Source organism: Rhinolophus hipposideros (assembly GCF_964194185.1).
Source record: "Rhinolophus hipposideros genome assembly, chromosome: 3".
NCBI classification, from domain to species: Eukaryota; Metazoa; Chordata; class Mammalia; order Chiroptera; family Rhinolophidae; genus Rhinolophus; species Rhinolophus hipposideros.
Window position 1 is genome coordinate 88,938,681 of NC_138049.1, and position 18,124 is coordinate 88,956,804.

The 18,124-nt window shown below is 35.5% G+C and overlaps 1 protein-coding gene across 1 annotated transcript in view; it reads left to right on the forward strand.

Moving 5' to 3' along the window:
- PKHD1 (PKHD1 ciliary IPT domain containing fibrocystin/polyductin) overlaps positions 1 to 18,124 on the forward strand; it is a 442,189-nt gene that overhangs the window by 183,769 nt on the left and 240,296 nt on the right. The window contains exons 44-46 of the mRNA XM_081044785.1: positions 4,607 to 4,719; positions 6,000 to 6,105; positions 10,602 to 10,736. Coding sequence (XP_080900911.1) covers positions 4,607 to 4,719; positions 6,000 to 6,105; positions 10,602 to 10,736 — 354 coding nt within the window. The remainder of the gene's footprint in view (positions 1 to 4,606; positions 4,720 to 5,999; positions 6,106 to 10,601; positions 10,737 to 18,124) is intronic.

The following is an 18,124-nucleotide window of genomic DNA, read 5'->3' on the forward strand; positions in this document are numbered from 1 at the left end:
AGTCATGTTAGCATCTTCAAGAGTAATTCAACTTCACATTCTGTGATATCCAAAAGTCAACTTTATTGAGTTCCATGTGGTAGGTGAAACACGTGATTAGAATTTTATATGGCCTCAGGAAATCAGGGAAATGCTCAGAACCCAAAATATCAAAGTGCAGGAGAGAATGGGCCCCTACACCACAAAGAAAGAAAACAGTTCTGTGACTGAGTGAACAATGAAGAGTAGCTGGCTAATTACAAATAACCAGGGTCAGAGAGTCTTGGGGCCCACAGTGAACAACAAGCTGAAGGTAAGGAAACAGCACCGGTGATTGTGTCATGAAGTACTGACTGTCCCACCAAGTCCTGGGTGCTACCTGCTGGCCAGGCTTCCAGTCTCAGGGTAAGTGCTGGCCCTCATTCCCACTTTCCCAGAAGCTGACTGGCACACTAGGGCGTTGGTTCCTTCTCTCACACCAATAGGAATTGAGTATTGGTTGTTTTAAAACAACCTAATTCAGTTTTTATCCTGTATTGACTTTGCTTGTGTGTGTGTGTATGTGTGTGTGTGTGTGTGTTCCTAGTGGAACATGTGGCATACCAGAGAGGAACAGTCCCCTTCAGTAGGGAGTACTGCAATATTATGACTGCCAGTGGATCACCCAGGTTTAGGGAGCTACCTTTAATAATACCTGAAGTCCTTTCATTTAGGAATTAAAGTCGATAAAATATTAATCTAGAGTGATTGAAGCTATGGGATGAACCGAATTTACTCAACCTAAGGGTAAATATAGAACAGCTATAACGAAAAGGGTCTGATTGGACTTTTCACTCTCAATTCTTCCTTCCACAAACTAGTAAAACCTGAGCTTTGTTAAAGGCTGTGAGAAAGAGCTCTGTGATTGAGTAGCTCAGAACTGACTCTTTCAATTCTAACCGTTTTCTGTGCCTCATGCCACCATATTCATATATTAAATAACAATTTGAATATAAAATAACATTCATTAAACAACAATTTAATAATATAAAGTAAAAATTATAGACAGTTTTTTCTTCTGTCAGTTTCAATATCAGTAGTTAGTCCTCATTCACATAAAGTCTAAGCCTTGATAAGGTTCAATTCCTATAATGCTAGTTTCAGAACCGCTGCCTTTATTAAATATACTCTTCAAAATGTCATGTCTTTCCCTGCCAACTGTTGGGAATTGGCCCACCTTCTTGCCTGTATGTCTCTGCACTCTGAGCTGAGCATGCTTTTTCCCCCCCAGGTGGTGGGGATGGAAGGGATTTTATATTTGGATTTTTGGTGTGAAGAGAGCAACTCCTTAATTCAATCTGACCTCAGAAAAGCTCTCCCATTTTGGGGAAACCTATAATTATATAGCAATATCAAATACTATCACTGCCTACTATCACTGCCTGAAGGGTTAACTCACTTTTTTCTAGAACTATATAGATGCACACCTCAAAGAACTGGCTTACTTGGACAGTTAATTTCTCTCTGAAATTTATCTTGCTTGAATGCCCATGATACACTGAGTTCTGCAAAGAATGTTGTTCAGTGTTTTGTGCGTTGTTGGGGAGGCCATAGCAAGCTCTCCTCTTCTGCCCTTCACCTGGTGATGTGACTTTGCATTGCTCCCTACTGTTTACATTTCTTCACTTGCACCCTATTGTTTGGCATTCTGGTTCTGGGTCTGATGTTCATTTCTCTATCCTAGACTATGATCTCTGACACTTTCAGGCTTGGACACGAATGGAGTTGGCTGTGACAATTACTAACTCTGTGACTTTAGGAAAGTTACTTCATATCTCCAAGCTTCAGTTTCTCTGTGAAATAATAATAATAATAATAATAATAATAATAATAATAATTCAATAGTAATAATAATTCAGAATCATTGTAAAAATAAATGAGACTGAAATTTGTATCTGAATGGTAGCAGCTTCTCTATAACGCTTTACTATGAGTATTATACTTGGTCATAACTTCAAAAAAGATAAATATGTCTAAGAAAAAGAAAAAAATCAACGTAAAGTATAACTTACACTGAGGTGGACAATCTTTTTTAAGCAATTATATTTTATTTATTTATTTATTTATATTTTAATTTTTTTATTAGTTTCAGGTGTATAAAACAATGTAATAGACATTTATCATTTATATCACTCACACAGTGATAACCCCCTTCCTCCCATCCACTACCCCTCTGACATCGCACACAGCCATTACATTTCCACTGTCTCTATTCCTAATGCTGTACTCCACTTCTTGTAAATATATATATATGTATATGTATATATATATATATATACATATACATATATATACACATGGAATTGTAGTTGACATTCACTATTGTTCAGCTTCAGGTGTACAGTGGAGTGGTTGTACAATGTTTTTATTGGGATCTGTTACCACATTCCCACCCCAATTATCTAGGTCTATCCTTCTTCAGATTTCAACAGTGGCTTCCATTCATATTGGGTTACCAAAGTAGCTCAAGACAAAATTGCCAGGAATTGAATTCTTCCCAGTGTCTCCCTCCTTTTTGATCATCTCCTAGGACTCTTGATAACTAGATAATACGGTGTTAATATCTCAGTCACCTGCATTACAACCACCAGTGGTGCTCAAGAGTATAGAATTCTGTTCCCTATCCCTTCACCTCATCACGACACCCACTAAATCAGAATATCTGGTGGGGCTTAGAAATCTGTATTTTATATACCCCAGGTTAGGGTTGCCAGACAAAACCCAGCATACTTAGCTAAATTTGAATTTCAGATATACAGCCAATAAGTATTTAAGACAAGTATATCCCATCCAATATTTGGAACATACTAAAAAGAGATTAGTGTTTGTTTTTTATTAAGTGTGAGATTTAAATTTGACTGGGTTCCTGATTTTTTGTTATTGTTGTACTTTTTGTTGTGTTTTTTTTTGTTGTTGTTGTTGTTTGTCTTGCTAAAGCTGGCAACCCTACACTGGGTGCACATTAAAGTTTAAGAACCTGTTCTAGCAAGATTCTCAAAGCATAGGACTCCCCCTGAGTCCTGTATAGAGGCACTGAAGTGTTGTGTTTTAGAAAGATATTTAATGCCTTTTGGGTTGCACAGTGTGACAACCCTCCCTGCTCCCCATTCTCCTTTCTGTGCTCTGATAGGATAGCAGTGTTCAGAATAAGCTGTCTTAGTCCCATAGCACATACTCCTTGGGAGACTGAATTATTCACAGAGAGGAAACTTTGTGGTTCTTTTCCTCACACCATCCAGGCCAATGGAGAATCCCCCGGTGAGCAAGAATGAACTGTGTGGAAGCCACTGGCGCTCCCTTTGTCTCTGTAGCACAGGTTTAGGCCTTCGGCAGACAAGGCAGTCTGCTCCTTGACTTCAATCTCTAGGTAGACCTGGGCATCTTGACCTTGAATGAGCCTGTTAGGCTGAGGGAGGACAGATATACCCAGAGAGTAGTCCAGTAGGTGACCTATTGGCTTTTCATTTCTCCCACTAAAATACAAAGCTGCCAGCGAGTCATTTACGTTACTGCCTGGAGTGAAGAGGTTGCTAATTCAAATGGCTGCAGGGACTAGGCCATTCTCCTCAGTAGGTGAAGCAGGAAGGGTGGGGTCGATGGCAAAATACATCCATAGTCTAAGAAGTCAGGTCCCTTTTTAGCTTCAGCTGATCCATAGCTATCCTACAGAAATTTGGGCTCAGCTTTTTTAAAAAAACTGAAAGTCTAATTTTTTTCTATCAAGTCTCCTGATTTTAAAATGTTGGAAACAAAATAAAAAATTTTGTAAACGTTAGGTAGGCCAAGCAAAATATTTCTATATATAATATTAGACTCTTTAGGAAGTTAGTTTTCTATTCTGTCTTAAAATATGTGTATATTACATCGTAATGAACATATTATAGTTACTTCATTGAATTTAGAAAGAATATCTCATGTGTTCAGTTCAATCAGAATTAAAGTCCCCAACTCATATGGTCTAATGGAGAATTTAGGTTTATAGTATGATAATAAAAGAAATTAAATTATTTAGATAGTAAATCCTATAAAGAAATAGTAAGGTGATTAAAATGATCTAATCAAGACAAAAGCACATTGAGGAGATTTGAGTTGTATTTGAACTCAGGCACTGTTTCTCAGAATTGAGGCATAACTAATGTAATCACTGGCTTTCAGCCCATAGCCAAATCATTGATTTGTTGAAAGGATCAGAGAGAAGACTTTGTGTAGACTTGGTTTTAAGTTATTCCTTTGCCGTTGTATATTCTGGCAAATACCAAAGAGGAGAGCTTGGGTTAGATGACACATGTTAGCTTCTTGCTGTTGAAGTTTACAAGGACATTTTAACATGAGATGCCAGTTATTGAGGTGGACAAATTACAGTCTAGTTGAGTTGCCTGGAGGAAGAGGAATAAGAGTTAGTTTGATTCCTAGGGTGGAATGGAGGATGGGTGGGTGGAAGAGTAAATGAGTCCATGAAAGTATCAATATACCTTGACAAGACGTAAATGAAAAAGCAGAATGAGCACATGTAAGAGTCTTTCCAGCAACCTTATTGTATATGGAATAACTATTATTATTAATATTTAACTATCCTTATTTTCTATAGGGAAACATGGTATGTGCTGCTGGTTATGGCTACTTCTTTCATCTTGTAACCAGCCAAACATCACAAGCTCCACTTCTCTCTTTCACTCGGAATATTGCACATTCTTGTATAAGGTAAATTTGAGGAAATTCATCTTGATTTTGGTTATAAGGCTTATGGTTTAACATTTTTTGTGTGCAACATTCAGAGAGGGTCTAACTTTTGGCATTTATATGATATTTGAGGATGTATAAGCATTTTGGATCACAAAAGTGTGGTGGTGAAGGGAAGGGAAAGGGAGAGGTCACTTGTGAGGGAAACAAGACAGAATGCACCTTTTGGGAGCAGAGGAGAATTTAATGGAGAAAGCAATTAAATTTCCAATGATTGGGAGCAACTGGGAACCTATAGTGCCTGGGCTCAGGAACTGACTGGGGAAATCAGCTTTGGAGAAGAGGCTCTTTGCCTGTGACGTATACACTATAAGATGAGAAGGGACTGTTCAAAGTCTTGTTCAAAGTTATGTAGAGGGTAAGGTTATCTGCTAAGAGCCAGGACTGGGAAACATGGTCAGAACCATGGGAAAAATGTGGACTTCAGATTCAATTCAGAGTCATGTCCTGATTCAAATGCTAATTTCACTCCTAAATTGCTTTTGTTTTTCCTTTGAGTCAGATCCCTTCTTTGTAAAATGGTGACAGACCGACATTGAAAGTGTGATGTGAAAATTAGAAATGACTTGTGTAATGCACCTAAGAGAATACCTGGAATATAGTAGAAACTCATTAATTGACAGTCACAAATAATTATGATAAAAATAGTATAAGAATACTGCTATCATGGAAAACAATAAGGAGACTGCAATAAGGATGAAGTATAATTAGTATGCCATGCTGAAGTGTCAGCTGTAGCTAGGATTAGTACGTGTGTCATGAAATTATAGTGAAGATTATGAAGCTTTTATCTAGCAGTTTCAGCAGCCCTGGAATATGAGGGAAGAAGATATCCAGAATACCACAATGGTAGGGCGTTTCAGGGAGAACAAAAGATAGACAGATTGTAGGTGCTGGTATCTACATTCCTAGCAAAGGGGTAAAACTAGAAGGGGACTGATAGAATAGCAGGGATCAGATTCTGAAGAGCAGGGGAAGAGGTTCCGACTCCCAGGAGAAGGATGAACCTAGAGATGGGCTGATAGGGAATAACGGGATCGTGGCAATCTGGATCTGGTTGAGATCCAGTGGCAGATCACAGAGGGTTAAAGAGGAAAGGCTAAGGAATGGGCAGGGACAGTCATAAAAAAGGCTCACGGGTCTCATTTTCACTCTCCCTTGTTCATTATCTTTACCTTTATATTTTCCAGTGAGAAAAAGTGGGACTTTGGCTAAGTTTCACTGTTTGTTTCGCTTTCTAGGTGGGGTCTCTTTGTATACCCTAAATTTCAGCCACCTTGGGATAATGACAGAGGCCCCACCCTGTTCCAAGACTTCGTGGTTTGGGGAAGTGCAGGTGGTGCCCAGGTACGTTTCTTTACGTTTTTTTTTTTTTTATTGTATTAAAACCGTCATTTGTTTTTTCATGGTGATTTACTACACATCTCCGTTTAAAGGGGGATTATTTGCCACAGAGGGGAGCATTGCAATATCAACACAGGTTTAAGGAGACAACAGTATCATAGGTCTTATGGAATAGTTGTTGAATGAACAAATTCCTGGTTGGTCGTCCAGGGTTAATTCATTTTCTTTATGGTGACTTTTTAGCAACTCTAACAGAGAATAACTGAATTATACAGATTTACAACCAGGAGGGATCATAGAATCGTCCATTCCTCCTATCCCATGCCTATTGAGAGATAAGAAATTAAAGCTCAGAAAACAAAGGGATTTGTTAAAGGTTACACAGTTAGTTAGTAGCACAACCAGGTGCAAAATTCAGACTCCAAATGTTATGCATTTGAGACCCTAATATCTGGAATAACACATGCTTCAATCTTAAGAAAAAGTGCTATTCATCATTGGAACACAAAAATTCCAGCTCAAGGTGCCATTGTTACCTTTATAATGAAGAAAATTTTCTTCTATTTTACTCAAAAGGGAAGAAAGTTCACATCCATCATTTCCTTTTCATTATCACAATTATTTGTTACAGGGAAGCTTTCCATGTTAACAGCAACATATAAAAATTATCCAGGGTCATTATTTGGTGCTACACAGAGAAAATTACACATACTTGGTCTCTGCCACTTAGCAATCTGGAGCCTAAGATACATAGATGAAGAAATATGTTTATAGGGCATTCAGGAAACAGAATAAAAACATAAAATTAAGTCACAATAAGAAAGTCAGACATTTATTTGATATATCCAATAAGAGGATGATAATTATGGATGGGGAAAGCCCAAAAACATATAATTAGCATAGCTAAAATGAAGAATCCCAGTTGTATTTAATATTTCGTTTTCATTTAATTTTATAAAATACTAGGTTTCCCATAAGTACTATGAACATAGCGGTTTCAATTCAGCAGAAACATTTGTTGCGTGCCCTCCATCTAGAGAAGCAGTTGATGCTTTGCAAAGGCTTAAACTCTGTCTCCATCCTGTTAAATAACTTTGCTCTAGAAGAAATAAACTAATAAAACAAAAACATTATCAGACAATCATTAAAGTCAGTTTTCTCAAGTTTTGCAACCAGAAATGCTAAATCCATGAAAGAAAAAAATATATATATACTTAAAGATTGAACTTCTTTTAATCAATTAAAAACTCCAAGTTATGACACCGCTTTTGGAATTTCACTTTTATGAGGAGAGTAATTAACATGACAGCAGGGAATTTAAAAAGTAACTTCTCTAAACACAATCCTGAAAAAGAAGATAGTAAGAAAAACTTACTATAAGGCAATAATAAAGGTAGAGTGGCATGGGAACAAAAATAGAAATATAGATCAATGGAATAGAAATGAGTCCAGAAATAAACCCATGCATCTATTGTCCATTGATTGTTGACGAGGATGTCAAGACCCTTTGTGGGCAAGGTAAAAAAAGATGAAGGAATTAAGAAATACAAATCGATAGTTACAAAATAGTCATGGGGACATAAAGTAAAGCATAAGGAGTATAGTCAATAATATGCTCATAACTATGTATAGTGCCAGGTGGGTACTAGACTAGTCAGGGGGATCATTTCCTAAGTTATATAGATGTCTAACCACTATGCCGTACGCCTGAAATTAATATAAAATAATATTGAATGTCAACTGTAATTGAACAATTTAAAAAGGGAGAAAAGTTCAAGGATAATAAGAGGTTCAAATTTCTAGTTATAAAAACAAATAAGTCATCGGAATATAATGTACAGCACAGGGAATATAGTCAGTGATATTGTGGTACATGGTACAGTGTAAGATGGTTGATGGACTTATCGTGATGATCACTTCTTCAGGTGTAACTATGGTATACACGTGTAACTACTGGGAATATAATATTATATGTTAGCTACGTTTTAATACAAATCTTTGAAAAAAGAAATTGGAACATTTATACGCTGCTAGTAGAAATTTAAAATGGTCTAGGGGCTTCAGAAAACAGTCTGGCTATTCGTCAAATAATTAAACATAAAGATAGCATATGATCTATCAATTCTACTCCTAGGTATGTATCCAATGGAAATAGAAACGTATCCACACAAAAACTCATACACCAATGTCTATAGCAGCATTATTCATAATAGCTATAAGTTGGAAAAAAACCCAAATATCTACCAATGAATGAGTTAATAAATATAGTATGGTACAGCCATACAATGAAATATTATTCAGCCATAAAAAGGAGTGAAGTTCTGATACAGGAAGAACCTTGGAAACATTATGCTAAGTCAAAGAAGCCAGTCACAAAAAACCACATACTCTATGATTCCACTCATAAGAAAGTCAAGAATAAAGAAATCTGTAGAGACAAAAAGATAAGTGGTTGCTTAAGGCTAGGAATACAGGGTTTCTTCTTGAAGTGCAAATGTTCTAAAATTGATTGTAGTGATGGTTGCACATGTCTGTAATTGTAATTTCAATTGTAATCTTTAAATAGGTACATTGGTATATGAATTATATCTTAACCCAGTTGTTACACACACACACACACACACACACACAACTAACCTCCTATGAATATATCCATGTAGACTCTCAAATGTTCACAATTCCTATCTGTGTCGCCCTAAGCATATCCCCTAGTTTTTCCTATCTCATTCATAAAATGGAAATAGTAATAGTACCTACAGGATAAGTTTGTTTGGATAGTTAAATAAGTGTCTGCATGTAAAGTGCCTAAAAGAGTATGTGAATCTCTTCGGGTATACAATAACAGCTGCCATTATCATTGTTAGTAAACAGGATTGTCTGGTAATAGAGCAATGCTGATAATACTGTCTCTGGAAATTGCAACATTGAGAAATACCTTCCTCATCATCAAAATATATTATGTTTAAATTTCATAAGCTTAAATTTCATAAATTTCATTATTAGATATATCTGATTGTATTGTATGTATGTATGTCATTAGACATAAGTGTCATGCATATAGTTACTCCAACAAAACATTCCATTAGGTCAAATTTCTATTGTGAGTAAGCATGAATTTATACCTATTTGATGATATTGATAGCTAGTATTTTTGGATATTTTTTCAATCATCTTAATAACCTTTGGTGGAGGGGCATCATTATTCTTCTCCCTAGATAAGAAAACTCTGGGTTGGGGATAAAATACTTGCTAAGGTCATACAGCTAAGAATTGTTGGATGCCAACTCAAGCAATCTAACTCTTCTGTATGTATGTTAATAAAAGTTGAGAAAAATATGCTCCCCTCACCATGTCTCATAAACATAGAGTGATTCTTTTAGAAGAGGGAGATGAGAGCACATCATAAAAACTGTATTTACACCACAAATAGGGGCTTTTTGCTTTTGTGTGTTGGTTTCCTTTAAAAATTACCAGGTTTTCTAGTTAGTGCGAGGTGTTAGCTGTTTTTGAATAGGAGCATATTTTCCAGAACTTGAGATGCCTGTAATTGGGTAACAACCGTCGTCAAGTTATCAGTTCAGATCATACCTATTTTGTTTAAATAAACCTTTAAGTCTTCAAAGATCTATCATTGTATAAAAGTTATTGGTGCATACAAAATGGGAGCTGCAAGCTACTTAATTCTTTAAAAGTCAAGCACAGAGACTGACCCACAGGTAGAAGCATGGTACTATGATCAATCATGGCTACCTTGGCCTTAATTAACAGGACACTTCCGCCTTAAGATACGAATGAAGCCATGACCCTATTTAATGAGTAAAGGGATGGCTGTTGAGTAATTTCTAGTCCTGATTTCCACCCTGGTTTTATGGATGGTTGAACTGAGGTCTAAGAGAAGTTAAATGTCTTGCTGAAGATCACATAGTTAAGATCAGTGTTAGGTAAAAAAGAAGGGTTCTGTCCCTCAAACTAGAAGGATTCTTTAAACACTATCAAACATATTTTTTTTAACGTTTTATCCCTGATTGGGCCCACTAACCCCAGTTGTGATAAATATCTGTGCACATAACATATTTTGAGTCTGTAGTCATGCTGAATTATTTATTTCATACTTGCAATTTTCTGACACTATCAGTACATACTACACTGAGGAAAATGTTAAGTACTGGAGTTCTTGGATGCTCTGTTTTTCTCTATTAATTTTGTGTGATTTGACACCGACAGGTTTGTTTTAGATATGAGAAAGATTCACATTGACCTTTTTAACGTGTCAGTTATTAATGAGGAGAAATGAAAAGTACAGATGGGATGTTACCAGAGGGGACTAGTTAGTGCTGACCTCACGGCAACTTTGGGATGTCTGCAGGTATTGATGGGCTAAAGCTGCTTAAATATGGTGCAGCATGTTTATTTATACTTAATAATTAAAGAAGCTGTGGGAAGTCTTCAAGAAAACCAAGCCTCAGACCTTTGCCATAACATATGCTGTTTTTTTATAGATTTTTAGGAGTAGCAATCTTCATCTAAAAAGCTTCCAAGTTTATTCATGCAAAGATTTTGGAATTGACATCTTGGAAAGTGATGCAAATACTTCAGTTACTGACAGCTTATTACTTGGTCATTTTGCTCACAAGGTAAGTACCTTAATGTAGTTGTTTTAAGCTGTCCATCAAAATAGAATCCTATGTATTGGGCTCCCTGGTGATCTAGGATATGTAATTTTAATAGCATTTTTAAGTGAATCTTACACTGAATTGGTAAAAGTTGGAGAGGCCTTTTATTTGTAACAGCAGTGATATTTATAATAAAAATATACCTATGAGTTTTTGCTATGAGTTGATCTAAAACATAAAAATCATGAGTAGTTGGCAGAATTCTTATTTGGTTGTAATTTAGCATTATTATCCATACCAATTCAATAATATGCTTAATAATTTTAGGTTAACTTACTCTAAGTTCACAAGGATTATAGAATAATATGATTCCATATTGTCTCTCTGCCTTATGGTTTGCCAAATTTCTACATCAACATTCTGTTCATAGAGTCCTTGCTCTATGTCGGGAGACCTCTCCCCAAAAATAGGTCATATAAATTTACATTGTTTGTTATAGTATACTATATAGTTTCTTATGTGATTTCCTAATACTTTCATAATTGTAGTGTTAAGGAACAAAATTCAACCAAGTAAATTTGAAGATCTTATTGGCTTTACTAAGCAATTCAAGAATTGTACGAAATGAAAAGTTTTTTTTAAAAAATTTATTGGGGAATATTGGGGAACAGTGTGTATTTCCAGAACCCATCAGATCCAAGTCAAGTCGTTGTTTTCAATTTAGTTGTGGAGGGCGCAGCTCACTGGCCCATGTGGGGATCAAACCAGTGATCTGGGAGTTCTGAGCACTAACCAACTGAGCCAACTTGTTGCACCTAAAATGAGAAGTTTTTATAGGCAAAAAGATGTGGCAAGGGAGTTATTAGCAAAAGAAAAGAAAGGATTGCTTTTAAGCCAGGTCATGTTGTTTGGGAGGGAAGGGCATGGCAGGGGTTTTATCATGAAGATTATCTCACTAGTATTGATTAGGAAATTTCAGACTTATTGGTTTAAAACTCCACTTCTGGGAGAGGCTGATATTGCAATTAGTTTAGTAATAGAGTTTTGGTTTGGTACATGGTTTAGCAAAAGTGAGTCCATTTTGGCCTTTTTCTTTTTTTTAACATTAGGTTTCCAAATGATAAGCATCAAATGGCAGATGACTTCTTTGCCACCCAAGGCCAGTGACCTTGATGCAGATGAGGCAAAGAGGACTTCCCAGAAGAGACTATTAGTTCTCCTTCAGGGAAGGCCATGGCTATCATTGGTCTCAGTAGGCTTCAGACCTATAATGGGTCCCCTCAGTTCTTGATTTTGAAAGATGTACATGAGTATTAGTATCACATTATTATAATACTCATAGATGGAATACTCATAATACTCATAGTATCACATTATCATAACTCTCATAATATTCATAGATGAGAACCAAGGAAAGAGCATTCTCTTTCCTAAATTAATTTTAATTTAAATTGAATTTAAATTGAAATTTAAGTGATAATTATTGACTTTTGTACTTCCCTTGGAGAGTATTTCATTAAGATTTAAAAAAATAATTTTCTTACTAAGCTACATTTTTCTATGTTTAATTCGCAAACTTAGTTAAATCTCTTGAACCATCCTCTTCAGGAGCAAAATAGCTGCCAGTTTTTCCTTTTCTCTGACAGGATTACCACCTTGAGAGATGATTCTTATTTTTAGACTGCATAGTTTTCAAGAGAGGATGGGACCCAGATTTAGGTTCTGTGATACTGGTGGATCAAAGGCCCTTAAATTTCTCCAAAATAACCTTAGAAAAGATGCTAAAAACAAAAGTCTCATCAAGCTTAATAGCTGTCCTGGTAAATTAATGTCACAACATCTTAATTAGTGCTAAATAGACATCATAATTAAAGGGAGAGTGACATAAATTAAGATATAAATTTTGACAAAAGGGTGCTTATCATGAGATAATAAAAAATAATCATGCCCCTGGGGTGTGATTCACCAGGAATGCAATGCTGCTTAGGGCCTTTTAGAAAGTGCAGGACAGAAGTCCCTGGATGAAAGAGATCGGTCTTTTCTAGGAGAGACCTAGATCCTGGTTAGAAACCAAATCATAAAACTGTGCCATTTTAGAGCTGAATGCTACCTGAGTTGATCTAGTTAGAACTCCTGCGTTTACGGGTAAAGAAATGGAGGCTTTGGATCAACTGATAGCCCAAGATCCTTGTTTCATAGTGTGGAGCTGGGACCACCTGGATGTTCTCCCACTACTGGTCAAATATTTCCAATTACGCATGGAAAAGACTTTGGCAATGAGCATTTATTAGTTCTTACTCCAGTATTCCCTGAAGGTTTTCCATGGAAGGCTACTCCAAGAGAGGGTTTGGGGAAAGGAAGATTATTAGATTGATATCATTTAGGATATGCTGTTTAATATATCTCCTATCTTTGGAAATTTAGATTACGTGTTAACCCATTAAAGGCTCTGTCTACAAAATCCTAGGATTAAAAACAACACCAAATCAAACAATTAAAGTATCTCTGAATCTTTATTTTACAATATTGCTTAGATTTACTTGGGAACCACTTTATTGACATATGAAGCTATGTCAATTGTTAAAAAAAGAAAAAGGATACCTGACTCCTGTGGTTGTGGAACTTCGATTTTAGTCTCTGTCTTTGTTGTCTGCCATTCCTTTAGGAATTAAGATTTTCGGATAATTTTGCGTACCCATTGTTAGACCTTTCACTCACATATGATTGGTGAATCATATCATAAAACAAGCATTAGTTTCTGGAAGAACTTGTTATGATTAGAAAGGATTTTTTTCCTTTAAACATATTTGTGTGTATGTCGGTACTCTCACACCCAAGATTACCTTTATACTGAGATGGGAAGAATAATTTCCGGTGAGGGTATCTTTAACATACAAGAAATATGAGTATACTGTACATTCTAGTTTGTTTGTGTAGTTGTTTTTACCTGTTGTCCTAGCATTCTATTTAACTAGCATCCCCTTTCCCACCTCAAAAATGTCCTGATTTGGATATAAATTACAGTCACCCCACTTTTGAAAGTATCTGTAAGATGATTGCCTTTTCGTTGTTGTTGTGGTTAATTTGAACAAATAATACTACCTTTAAAAATATCTTATTCAGACAGATGCTCTTGAGGTTGCTTCATTTTTCCTATTTCTCTAGGGGTTCCTTCCTATTTTCACTGGTGGATTTGTCTTCCTCAATTCAGACCTTCCATCTTTTTGTTTTTCTAAATTCTGTTGTAGGGCCCCTTCTCCTCTCAATATACATGCTCTCCCTGGGAGAAATCTCATTTTCTCTAGTGGTTTCAATTAGCATCCAAAAGCTGATGTCTCCCATATATTTGCATTTATTTCTACCATCTCATTTTATGCTTTCAGTTTGCAATCAGTTTTCTTTATTTCTTTTTTTTCTACTTTCCGAACTTGATTTGTCTTGCCATTGAGCAGTATCTTTTTTTTCTTATTACGCTTACTCGTTTGAAAGTTATTTATTCTGTATGACTATTTTAGTTATTGAACTTAAATTTTTAACATGCCTGGTTGTCTCAAAGCCTTAATTGCATCGGCACTCTTAAACTTTACCTGAGGAATTCAAAGATCTTAAACTCCTTTAACTTCTTTCTTCGTCCTCCCACCTTGTATGTTACTTTTCTCTAGTATTTGTTCCACTTTTTAAAATAAATGTTTTATGGAAATATAATATTTATGGAGAAAAGTACACAAATCACAAGCGAAGAGCTCAATGGATTATTTTTAAAGCAGAAATCATGAACAAAGCACCCAGAACAAGAAATGCAATATTACCAGTTTCTCTGGAGCTCCTTCATGTCTCTTCCAATTTAACCCAACTGGTAGCCGCCCAGCCAAAGGGGAATCATTATTTAGACTTCTATAGGCATAGACTGATTTCAAATCTGTTTTTGAGCTTAGTATAAATGGAATCATTGAGCATGTAACTCTTTCATTCCTGGCTTCTTTGGTACAACATTATGTCTGTAACATTCATCCATTTTTTGTTTTTGTTTTTCAATAATTTATTCTTCCAATGGCTAGATAGTATTCAGCTTTATGATGACTGTACCACATTTTTTAAAAGCTATGTTGCTATTGATAGACATTTGATTCTTTGCAATTTTGCATTATTGCAAATCATGATATTACAAATATTTTTCTATAGTTTTCTTGGTGTTCATGTGCATTCATTTCTTTTGAATATATGCCAAATTATAAAATTGCTGGGTCAGATTTTATCCCTTCAGCTTTAGCGGATAATGTCAACCAATCCCAAGTGTTTATACTTCACCTGCAGTGTAGGAGAAGGGTTTTACAGCTGCATCATGGAATTTCTTTTGACCAATATCTTCTATGTCTCCCTAATATTGGAACTCTTGCTTCTGATTCCCACATCTTCCGCCTTTCTGATTTAATTCCTCACTTATTAGAATGTAGCCTACGGTAAGTTTCTTACCAAAGTGAGTGTCTTTGGAAGGTGAAGGTTTTGAGCTACAGATGGATACCTCGTTATTAGTAGATTGTTGGTTATAAAATGCCAGGTAAAGTTAATTATACCTTGACATTTTGAAGGCAATGCTTCATTGTCTTCTAGCTTCTAGTCTTGAGGTTGAATAGTTTTAAGGTACTCTGATTCTAGATTTTCTATGTAACCTTTTAGTTTTATCCTTTTTTGAAGTTTTTAGGATCTTGTCCTTGTCCCTGGTATTTTTTGATATGATTTACATTGTGTGGCTTTTTGTTCTAACCACTGTTATGCACTGGGTAGAACCTTTCGGTCTTATTTCTTGGATAATTCTATAATTGTCTTCTCTCTGTTTTTCTTTTTCTTTGAAACTATTATTTGGATATTGGATCTCATGAATTGCTTTTCTAATCTTCGTAATTTTCTCTCTGATTTTCCAACTATCTTTTTATTTTACTTTCTAGGATATTTCCTAAATGTTTTTTCTATTGAATTAATTATTTTTGCTCTTCTGTTTCTGTTCTCCTTTCTGAAAAATCCCTTTTAGGCTTCTTGCTTCATGGATATAATATACTTAACGTCTCTGACGTTATTCATGATAGTGTATGAATTTTCTTCTGATTCCTACACTGGTTTTGTCTCCATTGGGTTTCTTTTCTTCTGTTTGTTTCTTTTTTTCATCATCTTTCATGTTGGAAGCCTCTGACAGATTTCTGGTGGTCCTCAGATGCACAATTATTTTTAACAGTGGGACAGTAAAGCACTAATGACTTGATTAGATGGAATTTATTGAAGAGATTTTGTAGTAAACCCTGGAAGCAGTTTTGGTTTATTTTTAGACTTTTTAATTTTAATTTTTATATTAACATATGGTAAATCTGACTTTTTTTATTATAGTTCTCTGATTTTTTTAAATCTTTATTTATTTATTTATTTATTTTTAAAATTTATTGGGGTGACAATTGTTAATGAAATTACATAATTTCAGGTGTACAATTCTGTATTACATCATCTATAAATCCCATTGTGTGTTCACCACCCAGAGTCAGTTCTCCTTCTATCACCATATATTTGATCCCCCTTACCCTCATCTCCCACCCCCTAACCCCCTTACCCTCTGATAACCACTAAACTATTGTCTGTGTCAATGAGTTTTTGTTTATCATTTGTTTGTCTTGTTCTTTTGTTGTTTTTGGTTTACATATCACATATTAGTGAAATCATAGGGTTCTCTGCTTTTTCTGTCTGACTTATTTCGCTTAGCATTATACTGTCAAGATCCATCCATGTTGTCACAAATGTTCCTATATCATCTTTCCCTAACACCGAATAGTATTCCATTGTGTATATGTACCACAGCTTCTTTATCCATTCATCTATCGAAGGACATTTTGGTTGTTTCCATGTCTTGGCCACCGTAAACAAAGCTGCAATGAACATTGGCGTACACGTGTCACTATAGAGAAATGCTTTTATATTTTTGGGGTAGATACCCAGGAGAGCGATTGCTGGGTCATATGGTAATTCTATTCGTAATTGTTTGAGGAACCTCCACACTGCCTTCCATAGCAGCTGCACCAGTCTGCATTCCCACCAACAGTGTATGAGGGTTCCTTTTTCTCCACAGCCTCTCCAACACTTGTTACTATTTGTCTTGTTGATGATAGCTATTCTGACTGGGGTGAGGTGATATCTCATTGTGGTTTTTATTTGCATTTCTCTGATGATTAGTGATGTTGAGCATTTTTTCATATGTCTATTTGCCATTTGTATGTCCTCTTTGGAGAAATGTCTCTTCAGGTCCTCTGCCCATTTTTCAATTGTGTTGTTTGTTTTTCTGTTGTTGAGTTTCATGAATTCCTTGTATATTTTGGATATTAGACCCTTATCAGAGGAACTGTTTGCAAAAATCTTCTCCCATTCAGCCGGTTGCCTCTTTATTTTGTCAGTGGTTTCTTTTGCTGTGCAGAAACTTTTAAGTTTCATATAGTCCCATTTGTTTATTTTAGCTTTTACTTCCATTGCCTTTGGAGTCAAATTCATAAAATGCTCTTTGAACCCAAGGTCCATAATTTTAGTACCTATGTTTTCTTCTATGCAGTTTATTGAGTCAGGTCTTATGCTTAAGTCTTTGATCCATTTTGAATTAATTTTGGTACATGGTGACAGATAACAGTCCAGTTTCATTCTTTTGCACGTGGCTATCCAATTCTCCCAGCACCATTTATTGAAGAGGCTATCTTTCCTCCATTGTATGTTTTTAGCTTCTTTGTCAAAAATTATCAGTCCATATTTATGTGGTTTTATTTCTGGGTTCTCAATTCTATTCCATTGATCTATGTGTCTGTTTTTCTGCCAATTCCAAGCTGTTTTGATTATTGTAGTCCTGTAGTCCTGCTGTCTTTCCTCCATAGTATGTTTTTAGCTTCTTTGTCAAAAATTATCAGTCCATATTTATGTGGTTTTATTTCTGGGTTCTCAATTATATTCCATTGGTCTATGTGTCTGTTTTTCTGCCAATACCATGCTGTTTTGATTATTGTAGTCCTGTAGTACAAGCTAAAGTCAGGGAGTGTGATACCTCCAGTATTGTTCTTTTTTCTTAAGATTGCTTTGGCTATTCGGGGTCTTTTGTGGTTCCAAACAAATCTGATGATTTTTTTGTTATATTTCTTTAAAAAAATGCCATTGGGATTTTGATGGGGATTGCATTAAATCTGTATATTGCTTTGGGTAATATGGCCATTTTAACTATGTTGATTCTTCCAATCCATGAGTATGGAATGTCTTTCCATTTCTTTGTGTCTTCTTCAATTTCTTTCAAAAATGTCTTATAGTTTTCAGCATATAGGTCTTTCACATCCTTGGTTAAGTTTATTCCTAGGTATTTTATTATTTTTGCTGCAATTGCAAAGGGAATTGTTTTT